Source organism: Lutzomyia longipalpis, chromosome 4 (genome assembly GCF_024334085.1).
Source record: "Lutzomyia longipalpis isolate SR_M1_2022 chromosome 4, ASM2433408v1".
Lineage (NCBI taxonomy): Eukaryota > Metazoa > Arthropoda > Insecta > Diptera > Psychodidae > Lutzomyia > Lutzomyia longipalpis.
Genome location: NC_074710.1, coordinates 15,215,881 through 15,243,388, shown reverse-complemented (window position 1 = coordinate 15,243,388; position 27,508 = coordinate 15,215,881). Strand labels below are relative to the sequence as shown.

At 35.7% G+C, this 27,508-nt stretch overlaps 2 protein-coding genes across 2 annotated transcripts in view; one reads left to right on the top strand and one right to left on the bottom strand.

The window, feature by feature from the left end:
- LOC129794545 (sodium-coupled monocarboxylate transporter 2-like) overlaps positions 1 to 421 on the top strand; it is a 33,027-nt gene extending 32,606 nt beyond the window's left edge. The window contains exon 5 of the mRNA XM_055835300.1: positions 38 to 421. Coding sequence (XP_055691275.1) covers positions 38 to 421 — 384 coding nt within the window. The remainder of the gene's footprint in view (positions 1 to 37) is intronic.
- A 568-nt stretch (positions 422 to 989) lies between these two features.
- Positions 990 to 27,508, bottom strand: part of LOC129794544 (sodium-coupled monocarboxylate transporter 2-like) — a 31,379-nt gene continuing 4,860 nt past the window's right edge. The window contains exons 3-6 of the mRNA XM_055835299.1: positions 4,481 to 4,649; positions 3,793 to 4,417; positions 3,621 to 3,726; positions 990 to 1,015 (exon numbers count right to left, since the gene is read on the bottom strand). Of these exons, the coding sequence (XP_055691274.1) occupies positions 990 to 1,015; positions 3,621 to 3,726; positions 3,793 to 4,417; positions 4,481 to 4,649 (926 nt within the window). The remainder of the gene's footprint in view (positions 1,016 to 3,620; positions 3,727 to 3,792; positions 4,418 to 4,480; positions 4,650 to 27,508) is intronic.

Below are 27,508 nucleotides of genomic sequence, written 5' to 3'. Positions count from 1 at the left end.
TTAAGAAAAGTTTTGATTATTCTTCTTTAATTTTCAGGGAGCAAAAGTTGGAGCCATCGCTTCGATCGTCAGTATTTTTACATTAATTGTTGGGAGTATAAATCAGAAACCCGAACCTATGCTTCCTTTTCGAACTGATGGTTGTGAAGGATTGAATTTAACGAATCCTCTTGATCTTACAACAAGGAGTCCTTTAACTGCAACATCTGATGCTGATGAAGATATTTTCTGGCTTTTCCGCATTAGTTATGTCTACTACGGTCTTATTGGAACGTCTATTGGCCTTACTTTTGGATACTTAACGAGTTTACTAACTGGTGGTAACGTAGTTGAAGATCAGAAACTTCTTGCCGTATTTATGAGGAGGAAGTCTCTTCAGGAAGAGGAAATGGTACTGAAGAGAAGGAATGAAGCTTCGTAAAAACTTTCACCTTATGTTTTACGTATTTTAAGTAAAACTGATCAGATTTTACCTTTAAAAAAATAATTATTTTTTGCTTCAAAATAAGTTTTGATTCTTTCATTTAGGCGTCGTTTTTTCATATTTTTTTTTTATAAAAAGGAGTTTTGGAAGCCTCCTTCTAGGCCTCCCAAACTCACAAAAAATCCCCTCACATATTGGCTCTAACACAGAAGTTTCACTCGCGAGGAAGGAGGCCTCGCAGCGTGTTGGCAACTTTCGAATTCCATCAGATGAATTTTTTACGTTGTCAACCATTTTGAAAGTAGGTTGGTCGCCCTTTTTTTCTGAGCACTCCCCGTACCCCCTCTGAAATGCACTGAAAGACCCCCCCAAAAAATTCTCTATGTGTGCACTATCTTCCATTGGAGCTATTTTAATATTTTATGGGAGCTCTTCGTGAATTTTCTGGGCATTCGAGAGACTATATTTCTTCTTTTTTTTGCTCTTTACAATGTTTGAGCTCACGATATAGTTGATGCTTGGAGGGAAAAGATTTTGAGGTAAAATGAGAGAGAAGAGAGTTGATTTAGGCAAATTCAACTTGCAATGCCACTGCAGTCAATCAGAGCATGTTCCCGCATTTACATAATGTTTGCCTCGTGTTTTTTAACATGTCAAAGATCATGCAGATTCTTTTTTTTAGCATAATTCTGTGACACATTCTCTATGCATTTGAAAGCCTCTAGATTTCTCTTCTGCATGTTTAAGGAAGCATCTTGTAAAAAATGTCAAATGCAGGAAGCCTTTTTTTAGCGGAGGTTCTCTAATATTGCTCACATGAACGAATGAAAAATTTAACAAATATTCAATTTTAAAATATTTTCCACGAGAAAGTTTGAAGGAAATCCTTAAAAAAATATTTAAGCCGGTAAAAACCTCTGAACGCTTTTAAAAATTAGTTTTTTTTACAAGTAAAAATAATTCAATTTTATAATTTAAATTTTCAATGAATATTTTCCTTTTGAACGTATCTCAATCTAAAATTAACCGCACTCACTCATTCTATTCACATTTTTCCAACCATCGTACTGGGAAATTCGGGGAGAAAATCATAACGGAAATTTTAGGATGAAAATCCACCCACAATGTCCTCCATCGATGTCTGACCGCTAAATTGAAAATCAAAGACGCACATTTCGCCCAATTAATTAATTTATTTCTCACCCATTTTCGCGGAAAACCCTCCCTCCTTCCAACCCTTTTTACCAAGCAACCACCCACTCACATTGATTGAACAAAAGGAGAGAAATTAATTGGATGATGGCGGAGAAATTTCTATAAAATCAATTTATTAAAATCTTCCCTTCACAGTTCCTTAAACTTCTCTTTGGCTTTTAAGTGGAGCAAAAGCTTCAGCATTAACGAGGTTTGAGATGAAGCCTTTTTTCTCCCTCTTATATATATGTATATAGTTTTTACTCCATCAGGGCGAAATTCTTATGACTAATTATTTTCTCTACTTCAGCAGCAAACGACAATTGACTCCCCCACTTTAAGAGGGTAGGGGGAGGGCTTAAAGAATTTCCACACAAGAGAAGCTCAAGGAGAATCGCGTCAAGTCCAATAAGTCCATTTTTCGTTCAATTCTTTGCTTCTTCTTCTTCTTAACAGAAGGGAAAATTAAATGCATTCCATCGTTAATTAAATCTCACATCTACCCTCCCCCTCCCCATGCGTTGTGGAAATGGGTTTGAGGGGGTTGGATATCGCATGTTTAAATGAAAAATCGATTGAAATTCACAAAATAAATAAGTTTAATTATCTTGCAAAAAGAGGGTTGGATGGTCGGATGAAGGAGAGACAATTGCTTGCGGGGGTGTCTTTAAGCTTCACAATAAACGAGGGATGGAAGAAAGCTTTTTAGTTGCTGGGAGGAAAATGATGAAATTTCAAGGAGAAAAAGAGAAAATAATTTTCCAATAAGATCATCAAATAAGAGTAAAGTGAAAGCATGCGATAAAGTTAATGGAAATCTAATCGACGCTATGATATGATAATATTCTTATAAGAAGACCTAAGTGTGTAACCCCCTCGACACAGCGCAAAGGGGATGTGACTCTCCTCTGCATTTGAGGGAGAAAAGACAAAAAAAATGGAGAGATACTTAATTAATTACCAAGAGAGTTTCTTCTCTGTATCTTCCATTTCCTTCAATTATCTCCCCAGCAGCGCAATGGAGCTCCGCAACCTCAGTGTGGATAGGAAGGAAGAAAAGAATCTTTCCATCCAAGAACATTTGATTAGGTGCAATTCCATTTTGATTCTTCTCTCCCAATAAATTTCACATTAGGAACGAACATTTAATGTAAACGACGACAGAGAGAAAATTGAAGTTTATTTACTCACTTGCGAGAGAAAATTCGCCGTACGCTTGCACACAGGGTGCCTGTGAAAAATTATTTTTATGATCTTAAAAATAAAATATAGTTTGCTATAGGGTCAATTATTAAAAGAGGGGCATTTATCTTAAAGATTTTTTTCATGTTTCGGTTTATTAAAAATTGAATATTATTCTTTTCAAATTAAGAATAAGATTTAAAAAAAAATATTCTGTTCAAAAATTCCTTATAATTACCGGATAATTTCCCCTTGAATTGCGATTTTTTTTCAAGGTAATCAACGAATAAATTCGCACTTTTACTTTTTTATCATTTAATTTTCATCAGGTGTGGTATTAAAATATTGAGGGCAAGCTTCTTTTATTCGGCAATGAAAAAGAAATATAAAGACTCTTGAGAAAAACTTTTAAAAATATACAAAGAAAATGTTCTTTATTCCGACAATTTTAAATTAAGATTCTTTTATTCTTGAAACTATTTCAATATTCAAACAATTTAAAAGAGTTAAAGTTTATTGTAAACAATAAATTAGAATTCGTTTTAAGGTAGTTCAATCTTTCTCTTTAGTACCATTTCTTCCTCTTGAAGATGTTTTCTTCTCAGAAATGGTGCAAGGAGTCTCTGATCTTCAACTACGTTACCTCCAGTTAGTAAACTTGTCATGTATCCGACGCAGAATCCAACAAATGTCCCAATAAGGCCGTAATAGATGAAATTGACGCGAAAAAGCCAAAAAACTTCACTAGAAACGTCTATTTTCATTCCTAAATGAGTTAATTCCTGAGCTAAGTTTAAAGTGGAGTTTGCCTGATCCCTACATCCATCAATTCGTAGGGGAAGTGTTGGATCTTGCTTGTTATTTATTCCTCCCAAAATAAGAATGAAGATCATAACACAAGATGCTATAGCTCCAGCTTGAGCACCCTAAAAATTAACAATGAAGAGATAATTCAATTTAGCAAGATAAGTAATTATTGGAATACTCCTCACCTTGCTGTTTGCTTTTGGTACAAAAAGTCCAAGGAGAAAGAGTGAGAGTACAGCACAAGTATTCAGAGCCATGCACTGAGATGCAATCTTGGCAATTGATCCCATTTTTTCAATGAAGAAAACCAAACTAATCTGAAGAATAGCAAGTACGAAGACAGTTCCCTTCATAATCCTTCCTGCTGTTAAATTAGCAATCTTACTACATCTCTGACTTATAAAGTCCTCATAGATTATTCCACTCATTGCATTCATATAGGAGGATATTGTTGAAAGACCTGCAGAGAAGATTCCTGCTATGAAGATTCCATTGAAGCCAAGAAAGAGAGAAGCTCTCTCCTGTATAAAATACGGCAGGACTTGATCAATGCTCTGGATGAGGCCTGCTTTGAAGGGATCACATGTTTCGTAGTTTGCATAGATAACAACACCCATGAATGTTGAGAGGCTCAAGTAGAGGCAAAAAACAACTCCAAATAGTAAGACAGATATTCTCATTTTACCAATATTCGGGCAAGACAGGTATCGTTGAACATTCGTTTGACTCAAGCCAACATGGTAAATTCCCACCAAGACACTCGAGAAGCCATAGCCCCAAATGGAATTTCTCGTATTGGGATCTTCAGTACTGTAAGAAATAAAAAAAAGAATTTAAGAAATATTTTTAAATGAATTTTAACTGAAAACTTACTTTAGCAGTAAAAATCTTCCACCTCTATTGCCTGCTTTAACGACATTTCCAATTCCACCTGCTGAATTAATTCCAATGGCAAAAATAATCATGAAAGAAGCAATCATGAGACCAAGTTGAACAACATCTGTCCAGATGACTGCCTTAAATCCACCTATAGCCGTATAAACTGCACAAATCAAGGATAGGACGGTTACAGTCAAGTAAAGATCTACTCCTGTAACACGTTGAAAAGTAAGAGCGGGAACGTAGACCGTAAATGGAAGGTAGATGAGTCCCGTCAACAAGAATAGTCCACTTGCAAGTTGTCTAACTTTTCGATTAAAGCGTAGTTCGAAGTACATAAAAGTCGACGTGAGTTTTAGTTCAGAGAACACAGGCAAGAAAATCCACGAAGCTACAATTCCTCCAACACACACCACATATAAACGCATAAAGTTATGTACACCATATGAATAAGTTTCTGCTGATAAACCAACTGTTGTTGCTCCAGTAAGGCATGTAGCTGCTAAAGAGCAGGTAACAGGAAATAGTCCCATCTTCCGTCCTCCTAATAAGTATTCTTCCGTTGTTGTAGTTTTCTTTCGTGATTTTACTGCATAGTATAGTCCTATGGCGGACGAAATAACAAAGACAATAAAGAAGAAAATATAATCCAGGAGGGAAAATTTTCCACGATCTTCTAGTTCCATTTTGAATATTTTGAAAGAGCAGATGTACTGAGAGCAACAGTTTCAAACAAACTAAAGAATCTTTTGTGATAAATTTGCTTTATTTACTCGTTAAATTTTTTTTAGTTCAATTTTATGGTCTACACTGAGAGTTAAATGAAGATAAAATTTTTTAATTGTTTTACTAAAAAACCAGTGCACAGACTCATTATTTAGCAGAATGCTAACCTGCTCATACAATGATTTAGACTCTCAAATAGCTAAACCGATAGGTGTATGACTAAGGGTAGTTGCTCGCCCGAAAAATTAATTTTCTCCAATTTTTGTTGGAAGATTAAAGAAATCTCTTCAGGATTATAAGAAAAATATGAGTTTAGCATTTCTTTATGAGTTTCTTTTTATGATAAAAAAAATTCCCGAGAATTTCGTCGTAGCCACAAACTTTCAATTTATCTGGTTGGAGCATTTTGTGGGGGATGGGATGAATTGAAAATGCAGCGAAAGCACAATTCTCATCAAGATAGGAATACAGAGTAATTGAAGATTATACCTCTGATTGGTGTTCCAAATTCAACACAGACGAAACATTCTCTTCCAACGGCCAGCCACCCACGTATTTCAATGTATTTGAGCGTGCGAAAGTGATTCCTTCTGAGTTGCTTCTCATGTGCAATTTTGCACAAATTTCTTCACCCACACTTTGAGAAATTAAATTAAAAAGATTATTTTTTTGCCGGTTAATTGTCATTAAATTTCTCCGCATAATTGCCCATCATTGACCACCTCTTTGCATGTGGCATGAAGGGTTGCTGAAGGAGGGAAATTTCTATGAAAATATCTTGCATACGTTGTGCATTCAATTCACTTACTTTGTGGTGTTGGTGGGATCGTTCAATTACGTCGTAAGATGTATGTCAATATTAATTATATTGGAAATTTAATTATACATACATATATCCAACAACATATTCCCCATGACTATCATTGTATACATAATTATATATCCTGAAAGCTTTTTCATGTTTTTAGCTGTGTTTCTTTCAGACACAGCTTTTGTGTACCGAGCAAAATCGAAAGTCGTCAGATCGGGCTCAAACTTGGGATGAGCACGAATTAGGGTCCCCACATTCCAAAAAACGTATGCGCCAAAAATTTTTTTTTCCGGCCGTCCGGCCGTCCGTCCGCTGTGGTTCAACCCTAAATTGCAAGAGAACGGTAATAGATAGAGACTTGCGGTCAACGGCAAAGTTTAAAAGTCGACTGGAAGACATCCGATTATGATGTCAAATTTTACCCCCCACCCCCGCGTCCGCCATTTTGGATAACCTCAAAATTTTGTTTTCGCTATATCTCAGCCCCTGTAATAGCTAAAAATCTGAAATTTTGGTATGTTGTAGGGGCCATCAAGAGCTTTCCAACGATGCCTCATTTTCGAAAATCGGTCAAGCCGTTTAGTCAATATGGCCGCCACAATTTTTCATCGAAAAAAGGCCATAACTAGAAAACGGCTTGACCGATTTTGATCAACCCGGGGTCAAATGAAAGATCTCAACAAACCCTACAACTCTCTAGAACATCCGAAGTTTCAAAAATGACCGCTAGAGGGCCAAAAATCAAAAACAAAATTTTCGATTAGTTTTCGATGAATATCTCGAAAACGCCATTATCGATTTACTTCATTTTTTGATATATTATAGCTTACTATAACATCTATTTATAATGTTGGGAGATCGGTCAAGTAATGCTAATGTTGATTGAAACACGGGAAAGACCTTCTTTATACTTTCTCAATTTATTTCATGAGCGTTTTTTTTTTTCGAGGGCGTGGGTTTCCCTCTTCTTCGGGCCTACATAAATATGTTTACAAACATTGTTAGAAACAGAACCCACAATAAATAATAAACAGAAATTCTTACAATGAAATGGCGGGAAATTAACGTCAATACAAAGTTTTTCAATACACAGAACGCAAAGTCGATCCACATCACTGCCATGCAAAACGCAAACTGTCGTCATTGGTCACCGGGCGCCTCTTCAATATCTCCCTCATCGCAGCTGTAGAATGTCTCTTGTATGTGTTGTACTGTCTGTCGTTGTTGTATGTGTTGGAGAATCCCCGAGTAAAAAAAATTTATGTCGCCATTTTGAAAATATTGAGCTCCAACTTTGACATGTCATATCTCGGGTTCTACAAGTCCGATTTTTATCAACTCAAGCGCAAATGAAAGGTTTCGTGAAACCCTACAAATGTCTAGAACATTGCAACTTCGAGAAATGACCGCAAGAGGCGCTAAAGTCAAAATCAAAATTTTCGAAAATTTCGAACTCGAATTTTTCGAAAATGCCATTATCGATTTACTTCACATTTTAATATGTTATAATTGAGGTTAAGACCTTTCCAACGATAGCTCAAAATCGAAAATCTATGGAGCCGTTCCCGAGATATGGCGTTTCAAAGATTTCTTGGGAGATGACTTTTCAACTTTTCCCGACTTTGCGTGTATTTAAATGAATTTGCGTTCTAGTTTGCTCTCACAAAATTGGTACACTGAAAGAAACACAGCTCCCGTAAGCTTGGTCAGCTTACCAGTACATTTTTTTTCTAATGCCATTGATTGCATATTTAGTATAATTACTGGTAATAATGACGTAAGACAGATCACAGGTCATCTGATGTTATTGGAGCAACAAATGTCATTAGGAAGAGCTGTCACTGTCAAATAAACTCTTGTACCTTTATCTGCCTAAAATTTAAGATCAAATGAAGATGGAAATTATTTATAAACTATTTTAATAAATAGGAAGAAGAAGAATTCTCATTGGTCAATTCTGCGTGTAGTTTCAGTGCAAAGTCAATTTGAATAGACTATATTACAAATAAATCAAATTCCCTTTTCCTAAAAATAAATTGAGAATTCGCAAATAGAACTCCACACAAAAACCATGATAAATTTGTAGTTTGGTGCACGTGGGCATCAAATTACGACAATAATGAAGCTTTTAATTAGCTATGGGGCTTCTAATTAAATTATTTCCATCATCACAAAGGGACCTAAACTGCTATTTATTGAATAATTTTGTCCCCTCAATTTTACATCCCACACTTTGATTTTCCCGCGCCAAACAATTCATTTCATTTTGTGGGCCTCATCCCACCCCCGCAATTCTGTGCTAATTTTTGATATGAAATTCACACCCTCGTGAGAAATACAAATATACACTCATTTTGTTGCTATAAATTATATACATATGTATATAGGTACAATTTCAAAAATAGATTAATTGCCATTTCCCACCACGATGAGCCACTTAAAGTCAGACATGATTTTATCCCCGCATTCAATTGAACAGAACTTTCCACTCTAAACTCTCTTCTCCACCGTTCTCTCGACAACATTTTGCACAGTGGCTGGCAAAGGGGTGGGTGCAACATGACATACTCCAGGGGTAGAAGAGGAGCTAAATGTGAAAATTATCATTTTAACATTCACGAATTTATGTACATGTGAAAATCACTTTGCACGTAATTTTCATATTTTAAGCAATCATCCATGCCCCAGAGAAGAGCTCATCTTTCAGCCCTCTCAACTTAACTACATAATATTCTACATATGATTGTGTCTGATTTTAAGGGGCTGTGGGGGAAGGGGTGCCACTGTTAATGCAGTATGTATAATATTGATTATATTGCAACAGCAATCTATCAATAGGCCCAAGAGGAAGAGTTTGGGGGCGAATAAATGGGAGGAATGAGAACAAATCAATTTCTGGTTAGGCAATTTGTCATAGGAATTTGAGATGGAAACAATCACAGAGAATAGAGTAATATAATATAGGTTAAATTAATCTACATTATATAGTTCAAAGGAGTCTCTACTATTGTACATAAAGGGGGTGTGGTGTTGTATAGTTTTAGGGAGGGATTCATTAAAGGGTATCGTTCTCAATAGGAATTAAAGAAAAATCATTGAAGATTGTTTAAGCGTTTATTTACTCAATAATTCTGCAATTCAACTTGTAATTAAAATATAAATTGTTCAAGCTTTTCTTTGTTAAGTAAAAATCTAAATTTTCTTAACCAGTTCTATTATATATTGTACGTAGTACGTCAGGGGGCATTTATGTGGATGAAATATAATTAAAGATTCGGAATTTTAATGGGAAATATTCGGGAATATTTGGAATATAAGTCCTATTATGCCAAACAGTTGACAAATTAAAAATATTTGTGGGAAAAGACCTAAAGGAGTTTACTCGTTTTCCATTGGAAAATCACTCATTTATACGAATCAACAAGGGTTGTTTATGTGAATTACTAAAATCTTCGAATTATTCGACGAGATTAGAATTGTTTTTGATCTTTTTGAAGATTCTACAAGAGTACCAACGAATATTTCAATTATTAATGTATTCCCTCTAATGATATATTTTCCATACAAAAACAGATAAACTTCTTTATAAAATGTAGTAAATTTTCTTAACTCCAAAACTATAATAAATTATTTAAAGATTTTAAAACCTAGCAGAAATTGGGATAATTTTCTCAAAATCATTAAGCTTTGTAAGCTCTAAAAAGCTCAAAACGTTTCAACAACTCATTTATTATATATCGCAAGAATTTTCTACGTAGATTAAGTTGCTAAAGTTTCATCAATTGATGACGTTTTAAGCACGTTAATAGAAATCAATGCACAATGAAAATTATTTTAAATTTTGCTGCATATCTAATGCAATCTATGTAGTTTACATAGCCCCTAAAGCACCAATCGTTGCATCCGGGAAATATATACTATTGGAGAGTAATAAAAGGGATAAAGGAAGGACAAAATGTCAGTAGCATGACTTCCTGGGTGAGCCTCTTTGTCCATTAAAGAGACTCACACACAATATATAAAATCCATCAGATATAGGAGATTCTAACCAGCTCCTGCAATGCAAAAAGGACCTGAAGGCATGAGAAAGCAGCAGAAATGGAGACTTTACGCCCTTTTAGTATAACATACTCAACCGTATGCATTAAGTAAGAGACAGATCCCTGTTCTAGGGGGACTGGGGTCGGGGGGATGTGTGTGATGTCAGAAGAACGGCACATATATGTGAATTTTATGCGAAATCTAAAGTGACAGATATTGCACACTCGGAGGCAAATTAAATTCACTGAAAGAATGTGTACGTGAAGGCTTTGGAATTTCACAAGCAATTCTCAGTGACTTCCCCCTTCTTTGACTATATGCTTTGCCACCCCGTAGCAGCCCCTTTTCGTGTCGCACGAGATGGCCTTAGCAAAGGGAACATTCCGACTGTCTCCCTGCTGCTGCTGCTGCTTCTTTGTCGATGAGGGATACACGCACACAAGGATGGCCCAATGGTGGAGCGAAAAGGGCATCATTGACTCCCTTCATGCTTGAGAAGAACATCCGATTGCGATCGGACAAAACCATAAACAATATTTATGTATTTATGAGGAGGAATGGAGCGGAAAGATATTTCGAAATGCAATAACAGACGATGAGTGAGGGATTTATAATGTCCTCATGAGGAAGCACAGCGCGCCTCCCGCTCTTCGCCCTTTTTTCTGCCTCTTGAGGAAATTATTTTTCTATAATCTCTCATGTCGCCTCCACACCGAGTCAACGGTTTGGGGATGACATGCGGCTCAAGAGAAGATTTTCTTCGCTTATCTTCACAAACAATGTTTCGTGGGCGGGGGCGGACTGACTCGGCGGAAAGTGAGAAACCAAAACAACGTAAAACCAAACAGAATTTAGCGGGTGGTAGGGGGGTGGTTGAGAGAGGGTGAGATTTTATTGCAGGGACAACCATTAAAATTCGTCAAACAGTCTTTTACGACAACACCCCCGCATATGTCGTTAAATTTTAACGAAATGACACGCATCTTTCCACCAAAAAATCACGAACGGAAATTTACTTTCACCGCTTGACCTCCTATGCTACAGTGTGGGGACATGACCCAGCAAGGCTCCGGAATAAAGATGCTTCTTGGTTGTAAATCAACCGATAGGTCAATCAATGTTGATCGTTTTTTTGGGAAAGAAAATAAAATGAAAATTCACTAAATTGAATTTTCTAGTTAACAATGAAAGGAAAGGGAAATGTGCCTAAATTAAAGAGTATAATGAAACTTGTTAAAAAATACCAGCATAAGTAATTAAAAAAAAATAAGCTTAAAGTTCACAAAAGCTCTCTTTGATGCAATTTTAACACACATTTCATTGCAATTGTCAAGCAGATAGATACGTTTTGATCTTATTTGCTATTTTGGCGATAAAATGAGAAAGTGGGTGGTATGTGTGTAACCATCCTTGTTGATATTCTCCACCAGTAGCTTTCCCATGAGCTTTGTCACGGAGAAAGCCGTTGGAGCTTTCAGCATGACTCCAAATTTGATGCTTCTCAATCGTTTTAACCCCCACATCGGATAGAGTTTTCGTCTTATCTTTCACCCCAGAGCAGCTTCCTTTCTCCCTCACCAAAAAAGGGGGTTTAGTGATGTCATTTCCGGGGGTTTTCGCCGCATCTCCCTGCCCCCAAAGCTCCTCCATCTCAACCTTCATTCTATATTGAAGAAGCATCATTATTGAACATTGAGAATTCCGTCTGACTTGGCGCATTCCCTGTGTGTGTGGGGAGAGGGATTGATTGGAAATCCATGTGGGAATTGCAGTGCAAAATTCTACATCCTTTTTCATTGGCTTTTCACTGTATTTTACACCCTCTTTCACACCGCTCCTCCTAAATACCAAAACATCATTAAAATTTTCCTATCACAACATGCCGCAACACAGAAGCTCCCGCTAAACGAGGGAAAATTTGTTTTAAATCACTTTATATAAATTTTCTGTGGGATGGTAGCTGGTGTAGTCCACCCTCTACTCTCCCCCTCCCACAGAAGTGCATCAAAAGCAAATAAATGAGTGTTGGTAATGTAAACAATATTAAATTTCATATTTTATGCTCATTGATTGCATTCCGTGCAATTTGGGAGTAATTCAAACTTGGGAAACCCGATTAAATATTGCGTTTTATATTTCATTTTGTACATCAGCCTTTCAATTTTCCCACACACACACACACATTGCGATACATTTTAAAGGGAGATACCAGCACTGAATACAAATTGATATATGTATGTATATAAAAATAATATTTAATGTAGTATGACGCTAATTGCAAAACTCTGCAACATTTCTTCAACACACCATATAAATTGACTAATTATATTTCGGGTTATGTACTGTACATATGCATCAAAAAGCTCCTAATGAATGGTATTTTGATGGACTCTCATGGACTATTTTTAAGCTACAAAATTTCGCTATGAATATAGTTTTATTTGAATTCTTAATTTTATATTTTTCATTAAATTTTTCATCAAATAAAATTATTTTATTAAATAAAAAGTAGAAGAAAATTTTTATATATAGCATAATCAAAAGACTCACATAGATAGATTAATTGATAAATAAGCTAATTTGACAAAGAGAATAAATGAGTTCGAATCTCATTGATGGCAATATGATATTTTATTTCCAAACAAAAACCCTTTTTTGTATTGAAAACTCTCTTAAAAATAAACTAAAAAAAAATTAGCAAAAAAAAACAATTCCATAAAGCTTTAGTTAAATCCTTTACGCAGTAATACAACAGCAAAAAAAATGATGGATTAAAGTGCGGAAATTCACAAAAGTGCTACACGAAAAAAGCTGGAAAACAAGCTTAGCAGCACACTTTTTCACCCCCACCCGGAGATTTTTTAAAATAGCTCCGAATAGGGTAAAAAATGCTGGGGAAATGCTTCAGTCAGCGCTTGGCGAAGGGAATTTGCTATGAGAAGAGAATACCGGAAATTAATAAAATGATAAATGTTCTTTTTATTGAGAATCAACGTCAAATTGCAAAATGATTTTCTCACACAAAGTTGCATGGAGAACATTTTACTTGTATGTGACACCATTTGGCCCCACAGAAGAGTCCTGAATATTCGGGGGTAAAGTGCATGGAATTTAAAGCCACAAGAAGGGGATGAGAGTGGTTGTGGTGAAACTCCTAGATGGGGGGGTGGGATCAAATAGGGGGACTGTATAGTTGAATCATTTGCTACCAACTAATCCGAACGATTAAAATTGATAATTATCTGGGAAAGTTCCATTTCTCGGGCGCCCTTGCCCACACCAACCACCTGCACCTGCCCCACTTCCCTCCCCCACTCATCTGGTGGCAGATACCAACTTTCCACATTAGTGAATACCTACACACATGAGAGAGATGGGGGAGTGCACACAGAAAAAAAATGACAAGAAGTGGCAGTCAAATCATCAATTTTTGCGAGTGGGCCACTCGCATAGACAAAATACGAATATTTCACTCGCACTCATTCGCACTATTTCTCGAAAATTTTCACATTTATTGGACCGAAATTGAACATTGAATTCTATAAATACTGATTTGCTCAATCACTTACACCAATTTAAAAGCAATATTTCTTCCATAAATAGCATTATTTGCCCAAAATAGATAAATAAAAATACAATATTAATTGATAAAATTGACGAGAAGAAAGCAAATGTTATAGCAGAAAAAAACATTTAAAAGGTTTCTTTCACAAACACTAGCGCCGCGCGGAAATTGGGCGGAATCACCAATTTTACACATGATTTTTATTTTGTTAATTTTTCATCTGGAAAAACTATTAAAACACCAAAAATCATTATCTGATCTCATGTAAAGGTCCACAAAAATAAAAGAGAGTTATTCACGATCTGAGGAGTTAGTCCCCAAGGAGGTAACCAAATTTAATTTTTAAATTATCATAGGGCATTGTCAAAGACTCAAGAAAAGCGTGTTCATTTCCCGGAAAAGCGCTGGGAAATATACGAATTTTCACATTTTATGTCAAATTGGGTGAAAACTTTTTTGATTTTTTTCTTAATTTCTAGTTATTCTAGAAAATTCCTTTCTGTGTCATATCAAAGCTATTTTAAGGCCTAACATTATATATTTAAACCATTTTCCTACGGTGGAAAACTCGCGAGATTTTCCGGCATTGAACTTTTCTTTCGCTTCCCATTTCTCCAAAATTGTACGTGACCAATTTTAAAATATCTCATTTTGTAGCATTTTTAATTATCTTTCATTTGGTATAACACTTGCAGGGGAAATCCGCTGGGAAAACTCGCTATGAGATGATTTTCCAAAGTTATGCTCATTTTCACGTTGGAAAAAAAGAGATAGACAATTTCTCCTCTTTGATGTTTCTAGAATGTTCTAAGAATTCCTCTAGAAAAAAAATTGTCCATCTCTTTTTCTCCAACGCGAAAACGTGCTTAACTTTGGAAAATCATTCTGTAGCGAGTTTTCCCAGCGGATTTCCCCTGCAAGTGCTATATCAAATGAAAGATAATTAAAAATGCTACAAAATGAGATATTTTAAAATTGGTCACGTGAAATATTGGAGACAAGGGAAGCAAAAGAAAAGTTCAATGCCGGAAAATCTCGCGAGTTTTCCACCGTAGGAAAATGGTTTAAATATATAATGTTAGGCCTTAAAATAGCTTTGATATGACACAGAAAGGAATTTTCTAGAATAACTAGAAATTAAGAAAAATATCAAAAAAGTTTTCACCCGATTTGACATAAAATGTGAAAATTCGTATATTTCCCAGCGCTTTTCCGGGAAATGACCACGCTTTTCTCGAGTCTTTGACAATGCCCTTTGATAATTTAAAAATTAAATTTGGTTATCTCCTTGGGGACTAACTCCTCAGATCGTGAATAACTCTCTTTCTTCTCGAAAACATAAATTTTCGCATATTTTTTAAAGGATGTCACAACGCGTCACAACCATAGAAAAAATAATTTCTGCAACAGAATTTCATGACGATATGTCGTAGGATAATCCATACCTACTTTTTCTTTTTTCGTCATTAAATAATTTCATAATGACTTTCAAAGTTTGAATTATTTTTTATAATTAAAAAAAAAACAAAAGTTAATTAATAGACCCTTAAATAAGGCTGTGTTACAAAATCTTACGTCGCAGGGTTACTTTAAGATAACTTGAACTACTTTAGAAAGGATTTTTAAAAATATCGTCAAAAACTAATTTAACTTGATAATGTTTCATAAGACATTAATTTAACTTTATAAAATAAAATTTAAGTCAATCGGACGAACAATCCTAAACCGAAATGTCCGATCATAAATATTAAAGCTTATTATAAGCTTAATGGTAAAATATGAAAGTATATTAATATGGTTACGTTGATCAATTTTAGATAAAAATTTTTAAGCAATTCAAAAATGGCCGCCATTTTATCCTAACTTTTTTCCAACAAATGTAATGTAAAATAAATATTTTATTTTACAACCACGCTTTTTGGATGATGTTTCTCACATTTCCCATAACCATAAACTTGTTTTTCACGCGAATATTATTTTTTTATTTTAATTATTAATTTATTTGTTTTAATTTAGGAAAATATAGATCTTATGAAACGTTATAAAGCCCTATTTTGTAGAATCAAGGATATGAATTTAAAAAAATCAATAATAGTTTGGTATGCAAGATGGCGGTCAAAAGAATTTGAGGGCGAAATCCCGACTGAAAATCCTTTCTAAAGTAGCTCGTGTTATTTTAAAGTAGCACTTTGCGACATAAGATTTCGTAAAACAGCTTAATTTAATTTTCTATAAATAATTTTTGGTTTTTTTTTTTGTAATTATAAAAAAAATTTTGTAAATGATTGGATATATTAAGAATTTATTCAATGACGAAAAGAGAAAAAGGTATGGATTATCCTATGACATGTCGTCACGAAATCTTTTTGCAGAAGTTAATCTTTCAATGGTGTAACATCTTTTATAAAATGACCCAAAATCATACGTGTATGATGAAAATGCTTTTTTGTTGCAGGAAAATCAGAAAAAAACGTGTAAAAACGTTTTCTGGACTGAATATCTCATATACCACGTCTCCAGAAAATCGTGTCAGTGTTCTTTAGATGAGGCATTGCGGTAACGGGCAAATTGAAAATAAACAAGGAGCTTGTCAAAAAAAACCTGTCAAATGTTAGTGAGAAAGAAACTATCTACCATAGACTCGTAATAGTAATGTGCGAGTCTACCTGAGGCTCGCAGATTGAAACTGCGAACCATTTCACTCGCATTCACAAAATGCGAAAAATTTTTCTGTGTGTGGAAGGAGGAATTTCGAGTAATAATTTAGTAGGATTTGTGTTCAGGTGGATTCAGTTGTGATTATCAAATAACTACTTTTGCCTCCCTCCTTCTACCTTTCACCCCACCAAACGTTCCCCAAGACGCACAGCAACAGTGACAATTTGTGGCAGTCATGTGTAATGCCTGGAACGTACAGTACCAAGCAGAAAATGTTGCTTCACTTAAGGTTTTGTCGAATTAAAAAATAATAATAAAACGCTTTTCAATTTTTTGAGAGAAAATTTATTCAAAATTCTAAGAAAAATCTTTTATTCTGTCAGAAAAATCTATTATTCTATCAGCAAAATCTTTTTATCTCTCAGATAGATAATATATTTTTTTTTGGAAATAATTTAAATTATTTCCTAAGCTAAAGCCAAATTATATAATTAATTTAACCAAACGATTTATTCTGTTATGAAATTCATTTATTTTGTCAACAAATAGAGCAAATTATTTCATTTTTTTTCCAAAATGATTTATTCCGTTAATTAATTTTCTTATTCTCTCAGTAAATTCTTAAATATCAGCAAATACTTTTCTTGGCCTTGTAAGCAAAGGTTTCTTTATTAAAAATAATTATTTTAGCAATTTTATTTTTTTTCCGTAAGCGTATCATATTATTCTGTCAGTAAAAGAATTTTTTATCACCAAATTCTTTTATTCTTACAGCAGAATCGTTTTCTCTGTCAGATGGAAAATATCGTTCTTCAAAAAATTATTTATCTATTATCAGGCCGTGTACGCGGCTCAATTTTTGTATGGAATTCTTTGGAAAAAAATGAAGTTGGACTGCGCTTTTTTACTGACAGCATCAATCTCAAATCCGTTTGTACCATTAAATTCTACAACTAATAACCTACAAAATGACAGATTCTCAGCGTGTGATCAGTACTCTAAATGTCAAGAAATTAAAATTTTATTAGCAAAGGCGAAAAATTCCCATACAAAAAGTGAGCCATTTTTGCTCTTCAACTTCAAAACAAAGTAGACCGTGTACAGGGCCTGTCTATTATTATTCGTTAGATTGAATCTATTCTGTAAGCAATTTTTATTAAACTTTTTTAATTTGTTTAACCATAAAATTTATTCTCTTTAAGTTTATTTTAAATTCTGTCAATAAAATATTCTTTCCTTTCACTTAATGCAATTTCATTCGTTAATAATTATTTTTAAATTATTTTTTGATGTCAACAGAATCTTTAACTTTGTCAGAAGAATTTTCCTTGTTATAACAGCAAATTCTTCAACTTAAAGTAATTTTCTGTTTGAGAATTTCTTTATTCTGTAAGCAGCAGAATATTTTATTCTGTCAGCAGGAACTATTTTGTCAGCAGATTTTTAATTATTTTTGTGAACTTTTACTTAATTAAAAAAATTCAAAACAAACTACTTAAAAATTCTATTTAAATAAATTTTAAAATAATATAAAATAAAAATGAATAAACATACAGCGTAACATTTTCCGATGGTACACTGTAAAACATTTTGCCTTGTAGATCTCTACATATAGGAGAGTGTGCAGAAATGGGCGGATGGTGGTGGCATGGAACGATTTTCCCAACTCATAATTTACGACATGGTGTACCTTTCGCCAATGGGGGACCGACATGGCACAGGGAATAACATGAGCACAACAAAATATTCACTTCCAAGCATGTGATGGAGGGAAAGTTCCACGGGTTGTGTCGTTGCTCAGGCATCGTACCCCCCGATAAGATTCTTCATTTAGATTCCCATGTCGTCATATTTAGCCCACCACCCTCAGTTATATACGTGAGACACGCCAAATTGTCTCTCCATGTCATACACACAGCCCCCTCATCCCACCCCCAACCCCTGTGTGTGGTGTACCAAATAAATATGTACCCTATTGAACTCAATCCCGGACCCACACACGCGCCCATTTCGTGGGAGAATGATGGCGACGAATCAAGCGAGAAGACTTTGAGCGATATCTTGTCGCACATGGGGTGAGCTTCTTCTCATACCACCCACTCTCTGCCCACAGTCGAGGCATAAGACAAGGAGTCATGATATGAAGCAGGGGGATAGCAGTAGGGTCTATCGAGGAAATTAATATCGTTGAGATAAGGTGGGAGGAATTCCACACAAATTGCTAATTTCAGGTTATGGAACTACACGAGGATTTCCTGCACTATGATTGCGGGATTGGATTTGGCGAATTTTATCACGTACAAAACCAGCGATAAATGAAGGGCTTTAAAATTATATACATTGTATGTAGGTAGGTATATTACATACAATAAATGGCAGATGAATAATGAGAAAGCAAAATGTCACAAGTTTAGCAGTTTTATCAATAATTTTTGAATTTCAAGTATGTTGTGTCAGAAGAATGACAGTAGTTGAATGACAGTGACAGCTGAATTTAACGTTGTTTATTCTCTTGTCAAATAATCTATTTATAATTATTTTGGAAGAAGCTCAAATTACATTCAAAAGTTGTTTTTGACAGTAAATATCAAGTTGATTTTGAACAATTTTGTGTTAACGAAATGACAATTAAAACTATTTTTTTTAAACAGAACTAGAACTAAATCAAAGGTGCGATAAACGTGACATTTATTTAAATCTAACAGTTGACAGCTGCCATTTATAAAATACCCACAATCCGTCAAATAAATTTCCCATCACAAACGGAAAATACAAGAAAATCCTTTCCTATTCCAACTAATGCCAAAGAAAAGTAATAATCCTTTTTGCTAAAGGAGGATTAAATATAAAATGCATCTTGTGCAGCTTTTGGCGCGCAATCACACTTTCATATTTAATTCAAATTTTTCCTTTTGAAATTCCATTTAAAACATCTCTCTTTTACCCATTTGATTTTCCTCCTCCCCATAAGTCGTTTCATTGAAAAATCTCACGGAAACATCGTAGAGCTTTCAACAGATACACACATACATATGCTTTCAAAGGGAGAATGATGAGCTTATGTAATGTCCTTACCTACTATTTATTCTTTTTTTTATTAAACAGAAAAAAAGAACTTTATCGAATTTTCTGTACCTGCAGGAAGGAGAATTTCTCACCATTACTTTGACACACACAGTACAAGCAACTACTACATTCATATGTACTTCCTACTTCAGTGCACATTTACTGCCTCAGTCATTTTTTTTTTTCATAAAAATACGAAAAACTCTATAAGTTATTTTTATGGTTTTCCCCTTGAATCCATCCTAAGCTAATTTGTTTGCTTTTCTTAACCCCCAATCATTTCCTATATAATTAAAATTTATGTATAGGTATTCAATTGATAAATTAAATGTACTTCCTTGAAGGCAAAAATGAAGGTTAAATGATCCCTCTTCGGAGGTTTTCGCCTTTCTGAAAAACAATCCTTAATACAATTAGCTCCTTTTCCTCATTAAGGGCTTTTCATTCACATTCTCTCTGAATTCGCAAAGTGTATGATGATATAAATTATCTTTTAAACACACACAAAATGATAAGAGAGATGTCTCGCAAGAAAATCCCCACAAGGGTAGCCCTTAAAGAAAAAGGAGCTGAAAAAGGACACGGAGAGAGAGTGAGAGAGAAAAATGGCATTTCTGAGAGGAATAAATTCAATTAAGAGTTTGTGAAGATGAACGACAAAATAACTCAATTTAAAGTCATTGGTGTTAATAATGTGAAATACTTGTATTTCATAGATTAGTTTTGCCCCATCCGCGTGGAAGCGGTGGAGTGGGTGGGCAAATTGCGAGATGAAAGGCATGCGATGGTACATGCCAGAGGGTGGGGGTGAGTGCGGTTCTTTATTAATATAGAATTGCTTACACACAGAGAAAAGTTAGATTCAAGTTTAATCGAATTCTTATTTATAATTTTCCCTGGGTGTGTGACATCAAATTTCCTTTTCAGCGGCAAAAGCAAAAAAGAATTGAATTTCCCGCCAACCCCCACACACCACCCCATGTTAGACCTTTCTTGTTGAAATCGCAAAGAAAAATCTTTTGCGCTGCCGCCCCATGGAAAATGATATCGCATGGAGAAGAAGTTTGCGAATGAAAACTTCTTCTATCTTTTCTCACTTTTCCATACGCAGAGACTTTGTGATGTTGTTGGAATTAAAGTCAAATATGGAGGTCTTTTGCACCCCGAGAGAAGAGTTGTTGGACTGAGAATTGGATTTCCACCAGGGGGATGGATGGGGGGCTTTTTGATACACTCTCCTTGTGTTAGTTAAAGAAGGAAGAATTCTTTATATTCTGATTTCTTGCTTTCCTACTGCGCGTGAGATTGAAGAAGTTGCAAAAATATAGAAAAGTTTTCTTATTATTTTCAATTTTTTTTTCACATTAAATTTAACTAAAATTTTGAAGTAAGTTGTGTTTTTGATTGCAATATCATTGAAATAATATTACGTACAATTTTGTTGAGATTCCTCTCTTTCCGTTTGAATGGCATCCTCTTTTGCCGATTAATCAATAAATCGACAAAGAGTGAACCATAAATCGCTGAAATAGTTCCTCGCGTCTGTGTAAGATGAGAAAACTATTAAATTTCCCTCCTTCCCTCCATCTCCCGCAATCTTTTTCTTTTAAACAATATTCTTCGGCGTGATTGTGAAATAAATTTCGCAATATACAGTCTTCTACTTTCTCTCTCTATCTCAAACCCCTTTCTTTTAAGAGATGTTGTTGCTGCTGCAGCTGAAGCGAAGGGCGAGTTAATAGGAACTGAAGTTTCAATTGAAGCTTTTCTCACAGCACTGTGAGAGAGAATTCAATGGCATACAAGACACCCCTAAATGATATTGCAAAAATACAATATATAGGAGAGTAAAAATGAAGGAGTCCCACCAAGCAGAGAGATAGAGAGAGCGAAGGAGAAAAGTGTTGTATTTCTGAGTAATTTAACATTCGATATAAGACATTTCCGCTTTTATTGTTTTCCACTTCCTGTCCTTTTTCTCACACTCTCCACTCCCTTCCTTCCTTTGTGTGTGGGGTATCCTTGGATGGCCCTTGGATGCCACACAGAGAGAAGGGGGCAAGGGGTTGAAGTGCAATGTATGTATAGTTGTACATAGAAAAGCCATAAAATCGAATCAATGGCTCCTGTTTGGTGGAAAATCCTTCACAGTGCGGAGACCTCGTTGCTGTACTTTACAACATATACATTCATATATGTAGGAGCGCGTATATATTATGCGGAAGTAGGGCGAAGTTGTCCCCCAGAGTGGGCGTGGAAATGCCCAGAGGGAGCCAACCCAGTGGTCAATTTTCTGTTTTGTTATATTATAAACCCATAACACGGTTCAACACTTTTTCAATGCAATTTATGGTTGTCGCCAAACACAAAATACACACACACACAGACACACTCACTAAAGCTAGACATCACTTTTATCCTCTACCCACCCCCTTTCTCACCCCAGCTATATATATTGCCCCAAAGCTCTCTATATGTATGTGTGTGGAATATTTGTCGTGCTCATGTTATTGACAATGCATCGTAAATCATCTGCATTGTGGAGAGTCACTTGCCAACTTCATACGGCTGGCGACCCCCTTTTGCAGCCAGAGTGCAGTTCTCCCCAAACCCCCCGGAGTCCCATATATAGGATATTGAGTAATAAAGTCAGTGTGATTGAGAGTCGAAAAGTGCACCAGAACCACCCCATTCCCTCCACGTACAATGTAGCACACAAAAGCTCGCGTTATGATCATCCGCGGGATGTGAGATCTTGCCCCTTTTTCGCTCTGCATCAAAAGCCCATTTTACCACAAAAAATCCCTTTTTTTCCAAAAGAACTTTGACACGCATTTTTTCATGCTATTTATTGATTTTTTCTCATAGTTTGTGACACAGAAAATTATGAAAAATGAGATATAAAATATTGTTTTTGCTATGTATTGATTAACCCGCGAATTGTCCCCATTTGCAATTGAACCAATATAATGTAATAAAAGAGAAGCTGATAAAATTTATTTGGAAATGTTTGTTGATAATTTGGGAGCTTTTTAGAGCTTCCGAAGTACAATAAAAATTTGTTTTTAAGCCACTTTCCTCCCACAAATCTTCACCAAAAAAAAACATTCACAGTAATGGTCATGAATGTTCCGGGTAGGGGCTGATCTGGCTTTTGTGAAAGTTAAATATTGACAAACGAAGATTCCTATTCTCGAGGTAAGGAGAAAGAGAGAAAAAATACCAAATCATGAGTGCTTCCTTCCTCATCATTTTGTCAATTTTGCGGCAGTTTTGCTGTATCTTCTATTTATTCAAACTTACCCCCTTCGTACTATATACATACATATATCTCTGAGCTTTGGAATTGAGCTTTTTTGAGTGCTTATGCACAAAGTCTTCTCTATCAAATTGTCTCAAGAAAATTCTTCCTCGCGAAAGGAGCCTTCGAGTCCTTCGAGGAATCACAATAATATTGGAATTTAATTAATTGACTCTGTCTCTCTGACGAATTTCTTACGCCACAAAATCAATAAAAAAAACTCCCAAAAGGATTCTCTCGGGGTTTATTTGAAGAAAAAAATCAATTTGGGAGGTGGGAATGGATTATTTTCTCAGTGCGGTGTTGACGGCGGAAAATGGTGCGCGCACAAAAGATGATTGTCGAGGTCCTTTTTCTTCTTTTGCACCGCACCACCCACACTGAACCATTGAATCTCTGGGCATTTTGAGATATACTTCAAGCTGCTCTTTGTCTTTGTGACAAACGCGGCAAAAGACAAAAGGATGTGGAGCTAAAGGGGGGAGGGGGTGGGCTGATGATGGCGCTTTGGTAACCCAGCAGAGAGGGAGAGAGAAAGGCAAATTGATGACTGTGTGCTAAAGATATTAAAAGTTGGCTGGAAAATTGTGTTAAAGCACTCACCCATCGGCATCGTTGCTTTTTCAGCCATCCGGTGCGCCCCATTGTTCCAGAAAATTGGCCAGCAGCATCTCCTCCATCAAGCATCTGAATATCACTTTGTGTGTTGATGAAAATGATTGAATAGTACAAAATTGAATTTATGAGGATCACGCTCTCTCTCTCTCTCTCTCTCGCACAAGCGGGGGTGGCGCACACACCAGCACTCACTTTTGAGGCGTGTGCTACTCAAAGGGAAAACACTTTGTCAAGTCACTTTGAATGCCTCAGCTATGCCATGCTCAAAATTGACTCTTCTACACCCCCTTCTCCCGTCCTCTTCGCAAAAATGATCCCTCTCCCTCTCCTTTTTGGGAAAATTCACGAGTTTTTGACGAGTAGCTTCTGGGGTAGGGGGATGGTTTGGTGTTAGAGATAGTAGCGGGCACAGAAATTTTCCATCATAGCCACCACTCCCCGAAAAAGTTTCCTTTTACCACCTCCATCCCATCCTTTTATCGAGTTTCCATGCAAAAACTTCGTTATGAATGAGTATTTAGCGCTTAGAAAATTAAGCGATCGCAGGAGTGTAATGGGCGAGAGAGTGGGGGTGTGTAATGGAAAGAGCTTTCATCGCAATTACACCATTTGACAAGAATTATAAGAGTGTAATCCACAAAGTCAAGCTTTGCTCTATACCCAGAAATATGCGATAGAAAGATAGCCAAGGGGTTAAGTGATGTAGGGTTCAGGCTAAGTAACATTGTGGGGGTTAAATTGAGTACAAAAGTTTTACATTTGAAAATATTCAGTTTATGATTAAGGATGAAACTATAGAAGGAGTAATTCAGCAGTCAAGGAAAAATTGAGAACAATTTGATTAAAAATTGAACACGTATTTCCTGAGAAATAATTCATAATTCAACCTTCTATTCAATTTAAATAATTTTTGAGCTTTTTTTGGCTTTTTTCTATTCTTCATTTTAATAAAATTTGGGGAAAATTAAAAATAAATCCTTGAAGAAATAAAGAAATATTTGCTAAAATTTGATGAATAATTAAGCTCATATTGGGTAAAAATTATGCATGAATTGGCCATTTATTGATCAATTGATTTTGCTCAACTATTGATCAATCACATAAAGTCAGTAATTCAATAATTGAGAAAAAATTAAGTGGAAATTGAACAATTATTGAGGAAAATATTGAGTCAACGTAGCTCCGCCTAGATGTTCAACTATTGATCAATCGGATCAATCATATTGATAGACAATAATTAGTCAATGATAATCACTAACTAATCAATCACATAAAATCATTGCAGAATGAGAACTTCAATGATTGCAAAGAAATTAAGCGAAAATTGAGTAGAAATTGAGCACTTACTTCTTGAGAAACGATCTTGGAAACGATTCATTAAAATTCCAATTATTTTTAAATTTTTTCGAGCTTTTTGCTTAAAAAAAAACTATTGTTATATTTTTTCTTAAATAAATACTTCAAGACTGCGTAAATTCTTCCAAAAGAAGTCAAAATGTCCCCCCGAATTTTTTGTAAATTGTCCCTTAAAACGATGCTATTAACCCCCTTATTTTTTTTTTATCAATGCTCCCACCGTGGAAAGGCAGAAAGCTTTTGCCCCTGAAAATAGGAGGAATATTCACAGAGGCAACTTAGCACCAAAACAGATTCTTATTTATGTAAATTGAGGGCATGAAGATGAAGAAAACACTTTAAGCAAGTTCCCATCCGACATGTGGTTTGTTTTTCAACCATCCAAAAAGACATCGATTTACCAAGAAAAATACAAAGGAGTGTGTGTTTGTTCCACACAAATAGATCCTTCCACCCCCAATAGGCAAAGAGAGCAGCATATATGTACATATGTACAAGACAACCACCCCAAACCAACCCAAAACCCCCAATATGTGCGTCAATATTTGCTCAACTTCGCACCTATAATCTGTCGTCGACGATTTTCCACCTCACCCCCCGCAAATTTAATGCTTTACGAAGCTGGAAAACCTCCGAGCAATTCAAATTCATATATATTGTGTAGAAGATCTGTGAAGGCATCCTCAAAGGAACCTTCTCACCACCCCACGAAGAGCAAATCAGCGAAGAATCTGTTTTGGTGGGGGAAATTGCTGAGCAATGTGCGCCGAAAGATTTTCCTGTAAATGGAAAATTTTCTGTGTACAAGGAAATTGGTGCTAAGTGCACACACCAATTAATTTGAGGAATTGAAGAAATTGAGCTTTTTGATCTTGATCCCTGTGATAACCTTCTCCTCCCTCAATTCCCATCCCCCATTGATTGGGCTTTTTGATGAAAATTTAGAAGATGAAAGTGTGGGTGGAGAATTGATTTTGTTGAAAAGAGAAATTTCTCAAGAATTTGTGAGACTTTTGATAAAATTTCTGATAAAAATTTCCAAGAGAGCATTTTATCAAAAATTTGTATTTTTTTTAATTTAAGAAGAAACTGCTCAGGTTATTTCTTTAAATTAATCCATATAATGAGCCTTATTGAGCGACCAAGAAATCCTTGAAATTCGCTTGAAATCTTGAAATTTAAGTACAAATTTTAAAGATTTCAAGGGTCTGTTGGTTTGTTAATTAATTGAAAGAATTTTGGTTCAAATAAGTAGTAAAACCTATAATCTGCACAGATTTTTCCCTTTTCAGGTGTATTAATTACACCATAAATTTACAATGACCTGGCAAAATAATATTTTTCTCATACTGCGAGAAAAAAGAAAAAAAAGCTCCGGAATATTCCATGAATAAACTTTGCCAGCATTACAATTTGCTCCCACCAAACTGTACGGACAAAATATATTCATATATGATTGTAGCTGATTCAGGTACCAGCAGCCATTGCTGGAGAGGGTGCCAAAAGGGGTTAGCTACCCACCATATATGTATGTAGGTAATTTCTCACATATCAGATAACTCTTTATTATTCCTTTCCCGAATAATAATGCTCTGTGCTTCACATGAGAAAATAAGATAAGCATAAAATATTTTCAGAAGGGAGGGTTTGTGTATGAAGTCCTTCTCTTCATATAGTTCTGCAGGTGCGACGTGCAAAGGGAGCGCCGTGTGGGTGGGTGGGTGGTTGTATGGAAGAAACAATATGCTTAACGAGCCATTATTTTTATTCATTGTGGCCCTAGTGTGTGTGTACGTTTCCTGTGAACACCAATAAAATTTCATGTTCAACACACTCTCTCATGGCCATTATCATCACAGATCGACAGACCGAATGGCATGACGCATTTAATTTTGATGGGTCTTCCCTGCCACAACCTCATCAAAAGGCCATCCCTTCTGGATCTGCTTGTGTATGAGGGGATGATGGGGGTGAGTGGGGGGGGGCAAAAGGATGAAACAACCACCCCCAGTTGCCACATTAACACCTCCATTGCTGGAGAAATGGCGTGAAATGGCACAGAATGAGGTTCTCACAACGACGCACACCCCCTCCATGGACACATATATAGCATCTAAGTCCGGAGAAAGGAGTTGTGCATTTGTTGGAAGATTATCCCTTAGGACATTGCGAAGTTTTGGTCTTAAGATTTCATCCCTCCGCCCAAGAGTTGATGTGGGATGGATGTTAGACAGACTTGTGTGGTGTAAATTAGAAATTCATCAAAAGCTCTCTTGTATCTTTTACTTTCAAATTAGAAGCTTTTAAAGCTCTGTCTTTTATGGGATTTTAAGTTAATCTTAAGCTCAAATTAAGTTATTTTCTTGAAGATTTATTGAAGAATTAAGACTTACAGGTAGTTATGTAAAATTCTGTAAAAATCATGTGAATTTGCAAAAAAATCAAACTAATTGTTTGAGGGTGTTTCCATCCCCTTCAATAGATTTCTTTTAACGTACCAATTCACGTATATTTTGGAGGGGGGGGGCAGGGAGGAAGAGGGTTAATTTTCACGACGTGCAAACGACAAGGATTACAGGGTGGTTAATGAGAAATATCGAAGAGAGCGAGGATTGTTTTATGACGATCCCAAAAATGAACACGCAACGACTTTGCACCCCCACAAGAGGTCAGGGGTCAGCAGATGGAGCGTCCATGGGAAATGGTCAATTCGTGATGCGAACGGAAATATTCGACACATGTTACATTTGGCCATAGAATGAGAAATGCGTGATTTTTATGGCTCTTATTGGATGTTTAAATGCAATAGATTTTGGGATTTGGATGGGGTGTATATGTGATTCACACACTCTCTATCCCTTCATATTTCTCACGTCAGCT